Below are 18141 nucleotides of genomic sequence, written 5' to 3'. Positions count from 1 at the left end.
TGGGTAGGGCGTTCCACATTGATGTGGCATAATTGCGAAACGTGTTTAGTCCGAATCTGGGTTTAACATGATTTGTGGAGCTCCCTCTGGTGTTATGATCGTGGTATTCACTGACCTTTGGGAAGTATTTTGACATGTACATGGGTACCTTGGTCGTGTAGTGTATCTTGTAGACCAGGCCCATTGCAAGTTGCTGTACTCTGTCGTCTACTCTAAGCCATCCTAGGTTGTCAAAGTGGGCAGGGGTGAGGTGGGTTCTAGGAGTAAGGTCAAGCAGTAGTGTGACCAGTTTGTTTTGAGATGTTTGTAACAAAATGCCATTTTGTCACAGGAAAGATTTGCCTCTAGGATGGAACCCAGGTAGGTAATTTCTTCTTTCCTTCAAGTCAAGAGTCAAGAGTTTTAATTGTCACGGCATACAGGTATACAATGAAATGCGGGTGGTCTTGCCCGCAACGATGTGCAATACAGTGGTACAACATATAATAGAATCAAAAAATTGAAAACAACATTGTGCAGTAACAGGTAACAGGTAACATGGAGTGACATCTCGGTATCTGTACAAAGTTATTTACAGAGCATATGGGACATGCTAGTTAGCTTTTGTAGTGCAATACACTGTTCCTGTTATTCTAATTCTAATTTAAAGTGTCCTTTCCTTTGGCCATAAGTGTGTGTGTGTGCGACATGAGTGTGTGCCCGCTCATGTTAAAGTGTTAAGTGGCTGCTCGTGTGTGAGCGTGTGTAACAAGTGCCTTGTTGCCTTGTATAGATAATTACACCCCATCACAAAATACACTTTAATACATTCCACTAATACTCCTAAACGTTTTATTTTATTGATTTAAGTTGATTTCATTCCTTTCGTTTTGTTTTATTGCACTTTTGGGAGTTAAGGCTTTTATTTTGACATCGACACACTTACTTTTCTGGTCCTCCGGGACACACATCCTGCCTGCTGTCTCGCGGTGAGTCAGTCCCACCTGGAACTCCGTGAGGTGAGCACTAATTATTATGTTCAGTGAAAGACTTCGGTCTAAAAGTTGTTAAATATTCCTAAAACTGTGAAACGAGTTTGTAATGTAATTAATATGTACCTGTGCAGTTGTTTTGTGGGAGGTTTGACTGGGTAAAATGCACTTTAATAGCATGTAGGAAGTTTGCACACACGTGCACTGTTAACATGGAGTTAATGCAGTCACGTCTTTTCTCAACCATAGCTCGTGCTGCAGATGTCGTGTTCCTAATGCTGCTGCATATTGTTGCCTTTGTAACCTAACAGGTATGTGTGTACAGTAGCTCCCATGTGTCCGTTTTGTATTCAATTGTGTATATATTTTTCCAATGTAATTGTATTAAAATGTGTCATTCTTATGAGCCAGTCCCACCTGGAACTCCGTGAGCTCGTGCTGCAGATGTCGTGTTCCTAATGCTGCTGCATATTGTTGCCTTTGTAACCTAACAGGAGGGAAATAAAGTCTGTCAACAGTCATCCATGTCTGTCGTCCTTAACACAACGCCGTCAGAGAGTACACCCATACTACACCGGTCACACGTGGTGCCGTTTGACCTCGGACAACGGACAACGCTCGCCTGTCCACCGGGGACGCTGTCTGCACGCCGCTTCTTCATTCAACTGGCTGTGCTGAGTACAACGTCGAACGTTAACGTGTGCGCATAGGATAAGCGCATATGTGATATTGGTTGTTTTTGTTTGATAATAATATGCTATAGATTGTAATTGTAAATATTATTGTAATGATACAGTAATTGGAAACGACACTAGTTGTACAAGACCATTGTATTTTTTTTTCTTTTTCTTTCATCTGTTATGTGTTGTGATTAGATAGCCTATGGTCTAATGTTCAAAGTTTGAGCAGTAACAAGTGTTGCTATCTAACATGCCCACTGTAAATATAATTAGGAACTAATTTGTTTATATGGTTGGCTGGTAATGAGATATATATATATATTTTTTTTTCCCCCCCATCTGTTCTGGTAAATTGTGAATGGATAGCCATACAGTAGCCTACATGTATTCGTGTGTAGTCTAGTGTTTAAAGTCTGAGCAGTAACAAGCGGCCATTTAACACATTCACACATACTTTTCTTTTGTTTATAGCCCTCTAAAGCATTTTTATTTTTAATTCTTGAACATGTCTGAAGCAGGACCACCAGATCTGGAGATGGTGGGTATGATGCCTGTATATGGCAGGGGTCAGTCAGCTCTTATGTGTGGGAGGGGAAGACCTGTGGAACTGAGTCAGTCTACAGTTCGCCAGTCAGTGTTTGAAGCAGTGGGGCCAGTGGCCACATCTACTCCAATCACGCATGGCAATGATGCAGCCCCGCAACTCGCTAGGTCAGAGGATTTAGGCAGCCTCGTCACAGACCTTGCCATACAGATAGGAGAACAAATTGCATCTACTCTGCATGCCATGCACCAGACCAGTTATCAGCCCCAGGTCCCCGTCCCTGAGCCCCAGGTCCCCGCCCCTGAGCCCAAGGTCCCCGCACCCCAACCACAATGTTTTTCTGGGTGTGCAGACATGTCAAGGATGAAAGTGATAGTGCAGGCGGAGACTAAACCACCTCCGTTCTTCAGAGGTGATCGCACTGAGCCAGTCTCCATACATGAGTGGGAAGACATGATGCTAGTGTATCTGTCTAGAGCGAGTTGTAAAACCGACAGAGAATTGTGTGATCTAGTGATGGGCAGGTTGACTGGTAAAGCTAGAGACATAGTGAAGGTGTCACTGCGTAGCCGGCCTGAGTTGTCTGCCAATATGACCCCTGCTGCTGTGTTTGACATTTTAAAGCGTAACTTCAGCGAGCTGACATACTCCAGTATGCCCATGGCCGACTTCTATGCCATGGTTCCCAGGCCTAGTGAGGGAGTGATGGATTACTGGGTCCGGCTGAATAAAGCAATCGATGTTGCAGATGAGTGTCTACGTCGCCGGGGTCGGTGTGTTGATGATGCGAGCGCCGAGGTCGTGATGATGTTGATCACGCACTGCCCAGATCCCAGTCTAGCTATGTCCTTCCAGCTGAAGCCTGTGGAGCAGTGGACTGCAGCTGAGGTCCAGGAGCGTCTAGATGGTTACCAGAGAGACCAAAGGAGATCCAGTTCACGGGCACAGCAGGTTAACATCTCGGCATGCAGTCAGAGCCCCATGGCTGGTGGCCCATCCCCTCCTGTCCTGTATGGTGGGGCCCAGCAGTCTTCTGTTGTTGTGCAGTCACAGCAGCCTCCCTCCTTTGGCTCTTTTCATGAACAGCTTAGTGAGCCCCACAGGGTCTTAGCCGCAGCGCAGGCCCTCAGCCCTCCTACACCCATCTTAATGACTCCTGCCCCGGCATGTCCCCCCTCTGTAGACCCTGGCCTTCATCAGGTGGTTGACTTGTTAGACCGTGTGCTCTCACTGTGTTCGGCCTCGCTGGCCCCAGCAGTACAGGCTCAGCCTGGTCAGCCGTCTCGCTCCCACATCCAGCCAAGTAATGGGCAGACGTACCACTCACGCAACCAGGCCAGACCGAGTCAGCAGAGTTACTCGCGCAACCAGGCCAGACCAAGTCAGCAGGGTTATTCGCGCAACCAGGCCAGACCGAATCAGCAGAGTTACCCGCACAACCAGCACGACCCATGCGAAGTGTGTCAAGACAGCAGGCATAACACTTATCAACACTGTATGCTCTATCGGCTGTGCCACCGCTGTTTCCGCCCTGGTCACTATGAGGACTCATGCCCTGGCATCTCCCAGCCATCAGCTGGATCAGCATCTCCCTCCAACAGACCCGCTCAGACCCATCCTGTCAATGCTGCCCCTTTAAACTAGCCAGCCCATGCAATGAGAGGGATAGTATGGGCAAAGTGAATGAAACCCTCGAGAGAGAACCAGACTTAGAAGCCATCTATGTAAACAGCTGCAGATTACTTCCAGAAAACGAAACAGCCATCTTTGTTGGGTCACAGAGAGTGAACGGAGCTAGTGAACTGTTTTATGCTCCAGTGTTAGTCAGTGACAAGTACACATTGAGGGGGATGTTGGATTCTGGTAGTATGTCATGCACGCTCAGTGAGGAGGGTGAACAAAAGTTACAAACCGCTGGTGTTCTCCCTCGTGTCCAGCCGGCACCTGTGAATGTGGTGCTGGTTGGTTGTGGTGGCTTGACTACTCGACCAAAGTGTGTCTATGATTTGGAGATTGAAGTTTGTGGGTCAAAGTTTGTGGTTCCTACGTTGGTTGTGCCAGGTCAGAGAGACGAGTTTATAATTGGCACTAATGTAATCAAGTCCGTTCTCCAAAGGCTGAAGTCGACTGAAAAGTACTGGGAGCTTGTGTCCTGCAGAAACAGAGACCCTGAGTGTGAGAAGTTCCTTGAGCTCTTAAGCTGCACCTCCCGCTGGTCGGGCCCAGACCCGCCCGGGGTGATAGGCACAGTGAAGCTATGCCAGGCGGTTACCCTCCTCCCTCAGCAGGAGTATCTAGTGTGGGGGAAGCTACCAGCCAGTGCACATGTGTCTCCTGGGAGTACAGTCATTGTGGAGCCCACCTCGGCGAGGTCGGCCCCTCGCAACATCATAGTGGGGAGAGTGGTGACTCCCATGTGGGGCGACCGCTGGGTCCCCATGAAGGTCTTGAACCCGACACAGAGCCCCATCACGCTCCGTCGTAATGCCAAACTGGCTGATGTCTCACCTTGTCTTGCTGTTGAAGATCTGTCCATCACTCAGGGCCTGTGTCAGCAGCAGTCTGGTGTCTCCAGCTCCTCCGCCTCTCCTGGCTCCTCGTTAGATGCTGAGCAGATGTTGGCCGACTGTGGACTGGAGGACGTGAACATCAAGTCATGTGAGGTGTCTCCTGATGGGAAGAAGAGGCTAGCTGACCTACTGGTGACGTATCAAGATGTCTTCTCCAAGGACAAGCTGGACTGTGGAAAGGTCAAAGACTTTGTGCACCGTATCCACCTCTCGGACGACCGTCCGTTCCGCCTGCCCTTTAGGCGTGTCCCCCCAGCTGACTATCACAAACTGAGAGAGGTGTTGACTGAGATGGAGGTGAAGGGGATAATCTCCAAGTCGATGAGCGAGTATGCCTCACCTCTGGTCATGGTGTGGAAGAAGAATGGAGACCTCAGGATCTGTACGGATTTCCGCTGGCTCAACGCAAAGACCGTCAAAGATGCTCATCCGTTGCCCCATCAGTCCGACTGCCTTGCTGCCCTTGGTGGGAACGCTTTCTTTAGTACCATGGATCTGACCTCAGGGTTCTACAACGTCCCTCTCCATGTGTCTGACCGGCGGTACACTGCCTTCACAACACCACTGGGCTTGTACGAGTACAACAGGCTCCCGCAAGGCCTGTGCAACAGTCCGGCATCTTTCATGCGTATGATGCTCGGCATCTTTGGCGACCTCAACTACTCCAGCCTCTTGTGCTACTTGGACGACCTGCTGGTGTTTGCGCCGTCTGAGGAGGAGGCGTTGAAGCGATTGGAGGTGGTCTTCTGCAGACTCAGAGTGAACAACCTCAAGCTCTCACAGAAGAAATGTAACTTCTTACAGAGGTCGGTCAGGTTCCTGGGTCATGTGGTCGATGCCAGTGGTGTCTCTGTCGACCAAGAGAAGGTCTCCGTCATCTCTGGCTTCCAGAGAGAGGATCTGATGGAGTCGGATGGCCGCACTCCCGCTCCGAAGAGAGTGAGATCCTTCCTCGGCATGGTGTTGTATTACCAAAATTTCATACATGGCTGCTCCAGTATAGCCAAGCCCCTCTTTGCCTTGACAGCTGGCCAGAAGAGAAAAGGGAAGACCAGTGCTGGTCGTACGAGAGCCGGTACGTTCCGGAAGCTGACTCCTGAGGACTGGACTCCCGCCTGTGAGACGGCGTTTGAGGAGCTCAAGAGGGCGCTCGTCGAATGTGTAGTGCTGGCTCACCCGGACTTTGAGAGGCCGTTCATCCTCTCCACTGACGCGTCGTTGGATGGTATTGGAGCAGTGCTCTCTCAAGTCCCTGTCGGGGAGGAGAAGGCCAGACCAATCGCCTTTGCGAGCAAGTCGCTCAGCCGCAGTCAAGCGAACTATCCTGCCCACAGACTGGAGTTCCTGGCCCTCAAATGGTCAGTGTGTGACAAATTCAGTCACTGGCTCAAGGGTCACAAGTTCACTGTGTGGACTGATAATAATCCACTCACGTACATCATGACCAAGCCTAAACTTGACGCATGCGAGCAGCGCTGGGTGTCCAAGCTGGCCCCTTACTGCTTCGACATCAAGCATGTGCCTGGGAGGCTGAATACAGTGGCCGATGCGCTGAGCAGAGATCCCTTCGTGAGGCCGCTCAGCCGGCGTCTCTTGACCGAGCCTTACTCCGCTCTTCTGGAGCAGGTGTGTGATGTGGAGAACAGGGGGGTGCAGGATATCTTCCGTCTGACATGCCAGCCCCAAGCTCTAGTGACCCCTTCTGGATGTGCGGTTGCTGATGTGTCCATGTCGGCGGATGAGACCTCCACGGTGCTTTCCTCCCAGGAAGACTGGGACTCTGCGCCAAGACACAGGGCAGTATCTATGGCGGGTCACCTGTCCACTGTTGTCACTGCCGACCACGACGCAGTCTCCTCCTTGTCGTTGGCCGATCTGCAGGCCCGCCAGCGAAAAGACGCCACCGTCTCCAGAGTCATCTTTTACGTTGAAAGGGGCCGCAGACCCTCCAGACGCGAGCGCTGCTATGAAGATCAGCCCGCCTTGAGGATGCTGAAGCAGTGGGAGAGGCTCGCTATGCAGAACGGCATATTGTACAGGGTTACGAAGGACCACATGACCAGGCACAAGAGGTTCCAGTATGTTCTGCCTGAGTCCTTGAAGTCGGAGGCGCTGTCTGGAGTGCATGACTTGGCTGGTCACCAAGGTCAACCTAGAACGCTGTCTCTCGTACGTCAGCGTTTCTACTGGTATGACATGGAGAAGGATGTGCGGGGCCATGTGAGGAACTGTCCCAGATGCGTACTCAGCAAGACTCCAGAGCCGGCGGCCAGAGCCCCTCTGGAGAGCATAATAACCTCTGCACCACTGGAGCTGGTGTGCATCGACTTCTGGTCAGCTGAAGATAATAACAACAAGTCTGTGGATGTTCTGGTCATAACTGACCACTTTACAAAGCTGGCCCACGCCTTCCCCTGCAAAGACCAAACCGCGAAGAAGGTTGCTAAAAAGCTGTGGGACAACTATTTCTGTGTGTATGGCTTCCCACAGCGCCTGCATTCGGACCAAGGAGCGAACTTCCAGAGTGAGTTGATGGCGGAGCTGCTGGAGTTAGCAGGGGTCACGCAGTCCCGGACCACTCCGTATCACCCTATGGGGAATGGTGGCACTGAGAGATTCAATCGGACCCTGGGTGGAATGCTGCGCTCCCTGCCATCGGAGTCTAAGCACAGATGGCCCCAGATGGTCCAGAGCCTGACCTTCGCTTACAATTGTACACAGCATGAGACGACTGGCTTTGCCCCCTTTTACCTGATGTTCGGGAGGGTCCCGCGTCTGCCAGTTGATCTGCTGTTTAAGAATGTGCTCCAGGACGAGGTGGTCTGTGACTATGATGCCTATGTGAAGTCCCTGGCGGCCGATCTCCAGTCTGCTATGCTGTTGGCCCAGAGGCACACCTCAGTGGAACAGGGGCATCAGGCTGACCAGTACAACAAAAAGATGAAGGGCTTGCCCCTCTCGGTGGGTGATCGGGTCCTGGTGGCGAACAAGGGCGCCAGAGGGAAGCGGAAGCTGGCGGACAAATGGGAGCCGGACGTCTACACCGTCATCGCTTCCAGACCGCAGTGCCACATATATCGGATCAGAGACCGGACTGGGCGGGAGAAGGCAGTCCACAGAAACCTCCTGCTTCAGGTCAACTTCCTCCCCTTGGACGGGTCATTTGATGATGAGGGTCTGGCCGCGGACAGCGACACCTGTGCGCCTGGTGAAGCCTCCCTCTCAGTCATGCCTGGAGCTAGCGCCTCAGACGCGGACGGTGTGGCGGCAGAGCCTTCCATGGGAGATGGACCTGATGGGGGTCGCACCGCATCATGGGTGCAAGAGGAAGCCTCCCTCTCAGTCATGCCTGAAGCTAGCGCCTCAGACGTGGACAGTGTGGCAGCAGAGCCTTCCATGGGAGATGGGGATCGCACCGCATCATGGGTGCAAGAGCAGTCTTCAGTGGAGAGTGAGGATGACGGGCTACGTCCGTATTCCCCCCAGGGGATGTCCCCTGCTCTGAGTGAGCTTCCAGTGGCAAGTGCCGCCAGTCCCCCACTGTTGCTTGCTCCACCGAGTTCCCCCCCTGCTGTAGTCCAGCATGATGACAGTGTTGTGTCCACACAACCAGGGCGTACTCCTGAGCTAATGAGTGTCAGTGTGCCTGGTCAGAGCCAGGGTCCACAGACCACTGAACACTACACGTCCAGGTTCGGTAGGGTCATCAAGCCAGTCTTTCGGCTGATAGAGACAATGGTCCAACTTGAGAGTATGATGGGCTTCGAGCCACAAGCCTCTATCAGACATGTGTGAGGTCAGCTACAGTGTTGTGTATAGCACTTACGGCCTGATACAGTGTCCTTTGTGGTGATAAGGACTAACAGTTTTATTTATGTGTATGTGCCCTCGTCATGGTATGGTCAAGTGTAGCTGGATGGTGTATAAGGCACCGTCGTTATCCCTGGAGGTATGGTGGGAGTTGGCCACTCCTAGTGCCCTCCTGGCCTTTTATTAGGTGACAGGTATCGTTGGATTGTTCCGCAGTGTGTGGTTCTCATAGTAAGCTTGTGACTAGTGTGACACGAGGTAGGCACAGTTTTTTTTATTCGATGTAGGTGTAATTCTGTGGGGTGAATGTAACAAGTGCCTTGTTGCCTTGTATAGATAATTACACCCCATCACAAAATACACTTTAATACATTCCACTAATACTCCTAAACGTTTTATTTTATTGATTTAAGTTGATTTCATTCCTTTCGTTTTGTTTTATTGCACTTTTGGGAGTTAAGGCTTTTATTTTGACATCGACACACTTACTTTTCTGGTCCTCCGGGACACACATCCTGCCTGCTGTCTCGCGGTGAGTCAGTCCCACCTGGAACTCCGTGAGGTGAGCACTAATTATTATGTTCAGTGAAAGACTTCGGTCTAAAAGTTGTTAAATATTCCTAAAACTGTGAAACGAGTTTGTAATGTAATTAATATGTACCTGTGCAGTTGTTTTGTGGGAGGTTTGACTGGGTAAAATGCACTTTAATAGCATGTAGGAAGTTTGCACACACGTGCACTGTTAACATGGAGTTAATGCAGTCACGTCTTTTCTCAACCATAGCTCGTGCTGCAGATGTCGTGTTCCTAATGCTGCTGCATATTGTTGCCTTTGTAACCTAACAGGTATGTGTGTACAGTAGCTCCCATGTGTCCGTTTTGTATTCAATTGTGTATATATTTTTCCAATGTAATTGTATTAAAATGTGTCATTCTTATGAGCCAGTCCCACCTGGAACTCCGTGAGCTCGTGCTGCAGATGTCGTGTTCCTAATGCTGCTGCATATTGTTGCCTTTGTAACCTAACAGGAGGGAAATAAAGTCCGTCAACAGTCATCCATGTCTGTCGTCCTTAACACAACGCCGTCAGAGAGTACACCCATACTACACCGGTCACACGTGCACAGCGTGCGTGTCGTGTGTGTGTTCATGTGTGCTTGTGTGTGGATAGTTCAATGTTCTGAGCACTCAATGTTCATTGTTCATGGCTCTGATGGCCTGGGGGAAGAAGCTGAGCCTAAGACGCTCTGTCCTAGTAGCTGGGGTTCGCAGGCGTCTGCCTGACCTCAGCAGCTGAAACAGGCTGTTATTGGGGTGGTGAGGGTCTTTCATTATTCTGCAGGCTCTGGATTTGCACCTCTTGTTGTATAGAACCTGCAGGGGTGGTAGTGCAATACCCGTGGTACGCTCGGCTGAGCGCACCACTCTCTGTAGGGCTTCTTGTCCTGTGCCGTGCTGTTTCCATACCAGGCAGTGATGTTTCCAGTCAAGATGCTCTCTACAGCTCCGGAGTAGAAGGACTGGAGTATCTTCCCAGATACTCTGAACTTCCTTAACTGTCTCAGGTGGTAGAGGCGCTGCTTCGCCTTTTTTACGACTGAGTCTATGTGTGTTGTCCATGTCAGATCCTCTGAGATGTGGACCCCCAGGTACTTAAAGCTGCTCACCCTGTCCACGGTAGCCCCGTTAATCCTCAGTGGTGTGTGTGTCTCCTGCTGTTCTCTCCTATAATCCACGATCAGCTCCTTGGTTTTACCAATGTTCAGGAGCAGGCTGTTGTCCTGGCACCAGCGTTCCAGTACCTCAACCTCCTCCCGGTAGGCCTTCTCGTCGTTGTCCGAGATCAGCCCCACCACCACTGTGTCGTCCGCAAACTTCACTATGGAGTTGGAGCTGAACTTGGCCACACAGTCGTGTGTGTATAGTGAGTACAGCAGGGGGCTCAGAACACAGCCCTGGGGGGACCCGATGCTCAGGGTGATGGTGTTGGAGGTCTGACCCCCCACCCACCCATTAAAACATAATAACAAGCTGTAAACAATGTACTTCAAAGAACAAAGAGGAATTCATATAAAATGATAGAGGATAGAATGTCTTTTGTCTTAATGCCATGCTTTCTCCAAAAATCCAGCAAAACTGAAAATATCCTCCTAAAAAAACTAACTCAACATACAACTGCCAAAACAAATCCGGATTTATAAATTGAACTTTCTCCAATAAAACCATCCTCAAGTCAGTCTACAAGGGGCATTGAAAAACAAAATGAAATTCATCCTCCACCTACATTTGACTTGACATCGATCTAGCATGTGTGTGTTCGCTGCATGACGATGTAGCAATGTGCTACAAATAAACACTTCTTCAAAGTCTTCAAAGTACAGTTTCATTCATTCATTTCATAAAAACACCATGGAAATTAGGCTTTGTGTCTTCATCCTTTTGACTCGTATTTGGGGCCACTTGTATTTTATTGATCAATAAAGCATTTAAATGGATCAATCAATCAATGAATCCACCAGGCACTGAGTTTGAACCTGTGACATTCCGTTCATACAGGATGGTCTGTATAAATACTGTAATTGTTGCTGTACTTCAGAGTGTCCACTAGAGGTCCCCAGAGCCTTTTAAAAGATCTTTCAATGGGAATTTCAACAGTGAAAATGGCTACAAGGTACAGTGATGCAGGCAAAAGATTTGTGTAGTTTGTAGGTATTATCAGTGATCTTAAACCCTCTTTTGTATTATGATAATATAATAGCTATACCTATCTACTGCCTACAACTGCCTTACATGTAGTCATGACTACCTACCTCCACCTAATCTAGCGGCACGGTGGTGTAGTGGTTAACACTGTCGCCTCACAGCAAGAAGGTCCAGGGTTCGATTCCCGCTTGGGGACCAGGTTTCCATGATGCCAGTTACCCAGGTGGGGTATCTCCCAGGCCTTTCTGTGTGGAGTTTGCATGTTCTCCCCGTGCTCGCAAGGGTTTCCCCCCGATAAGATAAACCCAATGGAAAAACATGCACAACAACAATAGATCGCTAACGCTGTGGCGTCCTTGACGAAGACGGACAGGAGCACTTGGATTGGTCCCCTGGCGCGGCTCACGTTGACGCCTGTCTGCTCCCGGCTGCCCTTGGGGGGGAAGGACGACGGGATGGGTTAATCGCAGATACGAATTGCATGCATGCATTGCATGTGTGCCAATTGATGACCTCGGAGCAGGTCCTAAATTATTATTATTATTATTATTTATCTATCCACAATATAATAGCCATGTACAATAACACTGTATACAATGACATTTGTATGAATATATCTGTATATACTCCTGTTTACATACCCACTCTGTATGTGCACTGTACTACACACTATATATAGTATATATCTCATACCTACTCTTATTAGTTATATCACTGGCCAGTATGGCTTACTTACTACCATACAGGCACGTGCACACATAGAGGCCAAGGGGTGCTTGAGCACCTGCCTTTTTGAGCCTCATCAAAAAAGTGCCCTTTTTGAAAAAAAGAAATCTTTTTTATTTTTTTTCTGTTAAGCATATAGAATGCCCTTCCAACTGAAAAAAATTCAGGATAGAATCAAAATATTAGGAAAAGAGAGAGCGATGCCCCATATTCCATTGCAGTTTGCACAGCCTCCTCAGCGTGCCTCTCCGCGGACCTATATATTTTATGCATAGCGTGGGTGGTGATGATGATGATGATAGAAACCGCTGTGGCGCATACAGTTGAATGCTGGTATTACACTCATTGAGGGACACGAAGAAATCAAGTCCGATGGGATTTGGGAATCTCAAATACAAATCGGGATTGGAATAAAAAATGCATTTATATTAAACAATACAGAATATACAGCACTTCTTGGGGTCTGTAGGGTAAGCACTTATTCCCTCCCCCCTGAACATATATGGAGATGTATGGGCCTTTTAAGTCAGTGATAAAAGTGTCTTTCAAGGATAAGTGAGCTCCTGCACTGATTATTATAGTTCAATATTCAATATTTGATCACCAAAACCCCCCAAAAAGCATAAAAAGGGGGCCCCCCGCCCGAAAAAGGGCTCTTAAAAATTGCGCTCGCTCGGTTAATATATACACACAAGTGTAGTGCCCTTTTCAGCCTTTGAGCACCTGCCCCTCTAAAGTCCTGTGCACGTCCCTGGTACCATATAGTGTATTCAATACTTGTATCACTGTACATGATTGATTGATTGATTGATTGAAAACGTTATTAACAGATTGCAGAATGGGTACAATACAGTACGGCTCAATACAAAACTGCTAAAAGAATGCAGACCAGAAAAATACTTGTCTTGTTTACATCGGGGTCCCCCATTTTCAACTCATCAGGACATTTATGACATACAAGACATACAGATACGCAGAACTGTGTAGTAAAAAGAGATCATAAAAAATATATACATCCGAAGGGGAAGAAACTGCACATTGGTGGGGGGGGGTTTGGACATTTACAGGGGCCAGTTTCTAATTGCAGCCACCCGTAGGTGCTCTTTGAGAGCAGTTTTGAAGGAGGGTAGGGATGCACATTCCTTCACGGTTGTGGGTAGGGCGTTCCACATTATTGTGGCATAATTGCGAAACGTGTTTAGTCCCTTGTTTGAGCCGAATCTGGGTTGCACATGATTTGTGGAACTCCCTCTGGTGTTGTGGTCGTGGAATTTACTGACCTTTGGGACGTATTTTGACATGTACATGGGTATCCCAGTGGTGTAGTGTATCTTGTAGACCAGGCATATTGCAAGTTGCTGTACTCTGTCGTCTACTCTAAGCCATCCTAGGTTGTCAAAATGTGCAGGGGAAAGGTGGGTTTTATGAGTAAGGCCCAGCAATAGTCTGACCAGTTTGTTTTGTGATGTATAGCCTTGTTTTTAGGGCCTTTGGTACCATGAGGTGCAAGCATAGTCGTAGTACCCTTGAATGAGTGCTCCTGTTAGAGTCTTCAAGGTATTCTTGTTTACCAGAGAGATCCCGTACAAGAATCTTGTTCGTTGGTTGATTTCTTTTATTACATTGGTTGCCATTTTGTCACAGGAAAGATTTGCCTCTAGGATGGAACCCTAGACATAATAGAATAGAATAGAATAGAATAGAATACAAATCCTTTATTAATCCCAAGGGAAATTCGGCACTACAGATCGCTTACATTAAACAACAATAAACATTTAGGTAGTCAATAGGACTAAAATAAGAATATCATAATATTAAAAAGAATTAAAAAAAAATACGGTCCGGGATATACATTCTGGTATGTATATACATTCTAAAATCTTAAATATACAACTATCCAGCCAAAAATATACAGTACAAAGTAATAAGTCTACAAATGTAAAAGTGTAAAATGTCCAGGAAGATTGTGAGAAGTATAAAAATGTTAAAGTGTCCAGGAAGATTGTGAGAAGTGTAAAAATGTGTCCAGGAAGATTTGGCCAGGCTGTACTGTCACCCTGTGATGCAGCGTTATCGAGTCTGATGGCTGTCGGAATGAAGGCCCTCCTGTGCGGTTCAGTGCTACATCTTGGGAGTCTTAGTCTAACACTGAACGTGCTCCTTCTGTCCGCCAAGTATGTGTGTAGTGGGTGGGAGGGGTATACTAATACTGTACATATACCAGATTAGCATATTTACTCAATAGCATTACTTCATGATATATATTACAATATATATATACATTATATATATTCCATGATATATATTACAATATATATACATTATATCCATTTAATCACATGTTACACTGGATATTGTTATTGCACTTTACTGTTACATTTGCACTCTGGTTAGATGCCAACTTCTCTTCGCTGTACTGTACTTGTGTTGTACGATGACAATACATTTGAATCTAATGACACACATGCACCAATCGTCTCTCTCCCTCTCTCTCTCTTCATCTCCTCTCCTCTCCCTCTCTTCATCTCCTCTCTCCCTCTCCTCTCCCTCTCTCTGTCTGTCTCGCTCTCTCTCTACCCTCTCTGTCTCTCTCTCTACCGTCTCTCTCTCTCTGTCTCGCTCTCTCTCCCTCTCTCTACCCTCTCTCTCTCCCCCTCTCTTCTCCCTCTCTCTCTCTGTCTCTGTCTCTGATGACATAAAACAGAACAGACCACAAGTCACAGGAGTTCCAATAATTTTTATAGAAACAAACAAGTCTTTATACCACAGATCAGTACAATCCACTACATTCCTCTGTAAAGCACTGTTTTCTTTTAAGTTAAACATCAATCAAAAAGAATGTGGATTATCATATTGCCATGCCATGCTTGTATTATACATCTAATATTTCAACGTTATTCACTTGACAGTAATTAATGCACGGACAATGAGTTAAGGCCATAGTAAACAGCTAATATCTACATCAGTGTTTGTTTCTTAAAGATCCAGGCGACAAAACAGGTGAAGGACACTGACGTCACAAGGGAGTGGAGAGAGACACATGAACAGATCATGTTGGTAACAGGTTTGCTGCCTCAGTTCACTGTCTGTTCAGCAGAACAACATGTAAATAGAGGCTTCAACTGATTTGCTAAATGAACATTAGTTTGTTATCAGCTCAGTTTTCGTATACCAACTGTTTTCTTTGGTTTTTTTTTTTATTATTTGGAAGAAGATCTACTACATGGATTTGACTGAATATAAAAGCGATCTGAACCCAGCCCTGGTACTTATATACAGGCTGTTGGAGGACAAATCTTTTGTATCTATGCTAGCACTTGCATGCACGTGAGTGTGTGTGTGTGTGTGTGTGTCTGTACGTGTGTGTCTGTGTGTCCGTCTGTGTGTGGGTGTGTGTGGGTGTGTGTGTGTCTGTGTCTCTGTGTGTTTGTGTGTGCGCGTGTGCGTGTGTGCGTGTGTGTGTGTGTGTGGAGGCGGAGTCTGTAGTTCAGGTTATCTGGGTAAAGCGTCCCACTTCAGCAGGTATACAGTAGACCACCTCCTTTCTCCCTTCTAAAACAAAAGCCTCCTATTGGACATTACAGATCCAGCTCCGCCTTTTCTGTGCTCACTATTGGTTGCTGATCCAGGAAGTCAGTGTGTTGCCGGCTGGTTCCTAGCACTCGCTGGCACGAGCTGCAGATGGACATGACAGACAGACAGGCAGGTTGTCATGGTTACTTTCAACATGCAATCTGTTATAGCAAACAATCACTCTTAAAAACAGATAGATGTGGTTCTCTATTAGTAAAAATCATAGATGTGGTTCTCCATTGCAAAGAAATATAGATGTGGTTCTCCATTAGTAAGAAATATAGAGTTGGTTCTACATTAGTAAGAAATATAGAGTTGGTTCTACATTAGTAAGAAATATAGAGTTGGTTCTACATTAGTAAGAAATATAGAGGTGGTTCTACATTACAAAGAAATATAGAGGTGGTTCTACATTAGTAAGAAATATAGAGGTGGTTCTCCATTAGTAAGAAATATAGAGGTGGTTCTCCATTACAAAAAAATATAGAGGTGGTTCTACATTAGTAAGAAATATAGAAGTGATTCTACATTAGTAAAATATATATATAGAAGTGGTTCTACATTAGTAAAATAATGAATACAAAAAAATAGAGGTGGTTCTCCATTAGTAAAACAAATTATAGATGTGGTTCTACATTAGTAAGAAATATAGAGTTGGTTCTACATTAGTAAGAAATATAGATGTGGTTCTACATTAGTAAGAAATATAAAGTTGGTTCTACATTAGTAAGAAATATAGAGTTGGTTCTACATTAGTAAGAAATATAGATGTGGTTCTCCATTAGTTAAAAAAAAAAAAAAAAAAAAAAAAAATGTGGTTCTACATTAGTAAGAAATATAAATGTGGTTCTACATTAGTAAGAAATATAAATGTGGTTCTACATTAGTAAAAAAAAAAAAGATAGATGTGGTTCTGGTATTCTTCTCTACAGTTGTTTTGATAGTACAGACTCAGATGAAGATGTTACAGCCCATTCTCTGAGGGAAGTGAGAGAAGGAGAAGGGGGGGTGGAGAGAGGAGGGAAGAGAGAGAGAGGGAAGAGAGAGAAAGAGAGAGGGAGGGAGAGGAGGGAAGAGAGAGGGAGGGAGAGATGGAGAGGGAAGAGAGGGAGAGAGACGGAGAGAGAGAGAGGGGGGTGGAGAAAGAGAGAGATGCAGAGAGAGAGAGAGAGAGAGTTGTTTTTGTGTTGGAAACACAATGGAAACCCATGCTTCCTCTGGGAACGGCTATAGCTGCTATCTGCGTTTCACACGTGATGCCACATATATATTTGTACAGCCTTCTATAGCGCAAAATAAATGAGTAGAATGCAGCTAACTAGCTGAAGGTTTACCTTTCACTACAGAAGGTTAGCCTTTCACTATCACACTACAGAAGGTTAGCCTTTCACTATCACACTACAGAAGGTTAACCTTTCACTACCACACTACAGAAGGTTAACCTTTCACTACCACACTACAGAAGGTTAACCCTTTCACTACCACACTACAGAAGGTTAACCCTTTCACTACCACACTACAGAAGGTTAACCTTTCACTACCACACTACAGAAGGTTAACCCTTTCACTACCACACTACAGAAGGTTAACCTTTCACTACCACACTACAGAAGGTTAACCCTTTCACTACCACACTACAGAAGGTTAACCCTTTCACTACCACACTACAGAAGGTTAACCTTTCACTACCACACTACAGAAGGTTAACCCTTTCACTACCACACTACAGAATGGTTAACCTTTCACTACCACACTACAGAAGGTTAACCTTTCACTACCACACTACAGAAGGTTAACCTTTCACTACCACACTACAGACGGTTAACCTTTCACTACCACTACAGAATGTTAACCCTTTCCAAATGCTCCCTATGTACAAATGAGGACGAAAGGACATTTATGCACATGTACTGGGACTGCCCACCAGTTAAGATATTTTGGAAAGAAGTGACCCAGCAATTATCAAATCTCTTGGATCTGGATATACATTTACATTTACATTTACATTTAGTCATTTAGCTGACGCTTTTATCCAAAGCGACTTACAAGTTCTGTGCGACAAGACAGCAAGAAGGGTATAACTCTATCAGCTGAGTAACAATGTTCATCAAAGTGTTGCGTGTTACAGTGTAGGTTAGTTTATTAGGACAAGTGCATGACATTAAAGTTAGTCGGGGTTAGATTTTTTTTTTTTTTTTTAGGGGTATATCCTGTATAAGACATATACCTGTACACCCCTCTGTAGTTCAAGTTCAAGTTCTTTAATAGTTGTCATACAGAAGTACAGAATACTTTCATACAAAATGCTTCTTACTGTTACGCTCCAGAGACTGTGCTAGACAAGATAGTATCAAATAACATAATAACATAATATAGCATGAATTTAGAAGAAGAAAATGAGGTCACAGTGTTCGGTATAGACATATGTACACTGCTGAATGATGTCTTTGAACATGCAGTACCTCCACAGCTAAAGAGAAAAAAATTGCCGGAAGGTCTGGACTCTTACACATCTCGATGTGATTTATCAAGAAATATCTACAGCAAGAATTTTGGGTCTCAAT

The 18141-nt window shown here is 46.2% G+C and overlaps 1 protein-coding gene across 1 annotated transcript in view; it reads right to left on the bottom strand.

The window, feature by feature from the left end:
• Positions 1–14726: 14726 nt before the first annotated feature.
• Positions 14727–18141, bottom strand: part of LOC311246731 (phospholemman-like) — a 49542-nt gene continuing 46127 nt past the window's right edge. Inside the window, exon 8 of the mRNA XM_084336953.1 lies at positions 14727–15679. Within this exon, the coding sequence (XP_084193079.1) occupies positions 15660–15679 (20 nt within the window). The 3' untranslated portion in view covers positions 14727–15659. The remainder of the gene's footprint in view (positions 15680–18141) is intronic.

This window comes from Notolepis coatsorum (genome assembly GCF_963971535.1).
Source record: "Notolepis coatsorum genome assembly, chromosome: 19".
NCBI lineage: Eukaryota > Metazoa > Chordata > Actinopteri > Aulopiformes > Paralepididae > Notolepis > Notolepis coatsorum.
The sequence above is the reverse complement of the archived record's forward strand: the minus strand, read 5'-3'. Positions and strand labels throughout refer to the sequence as shown.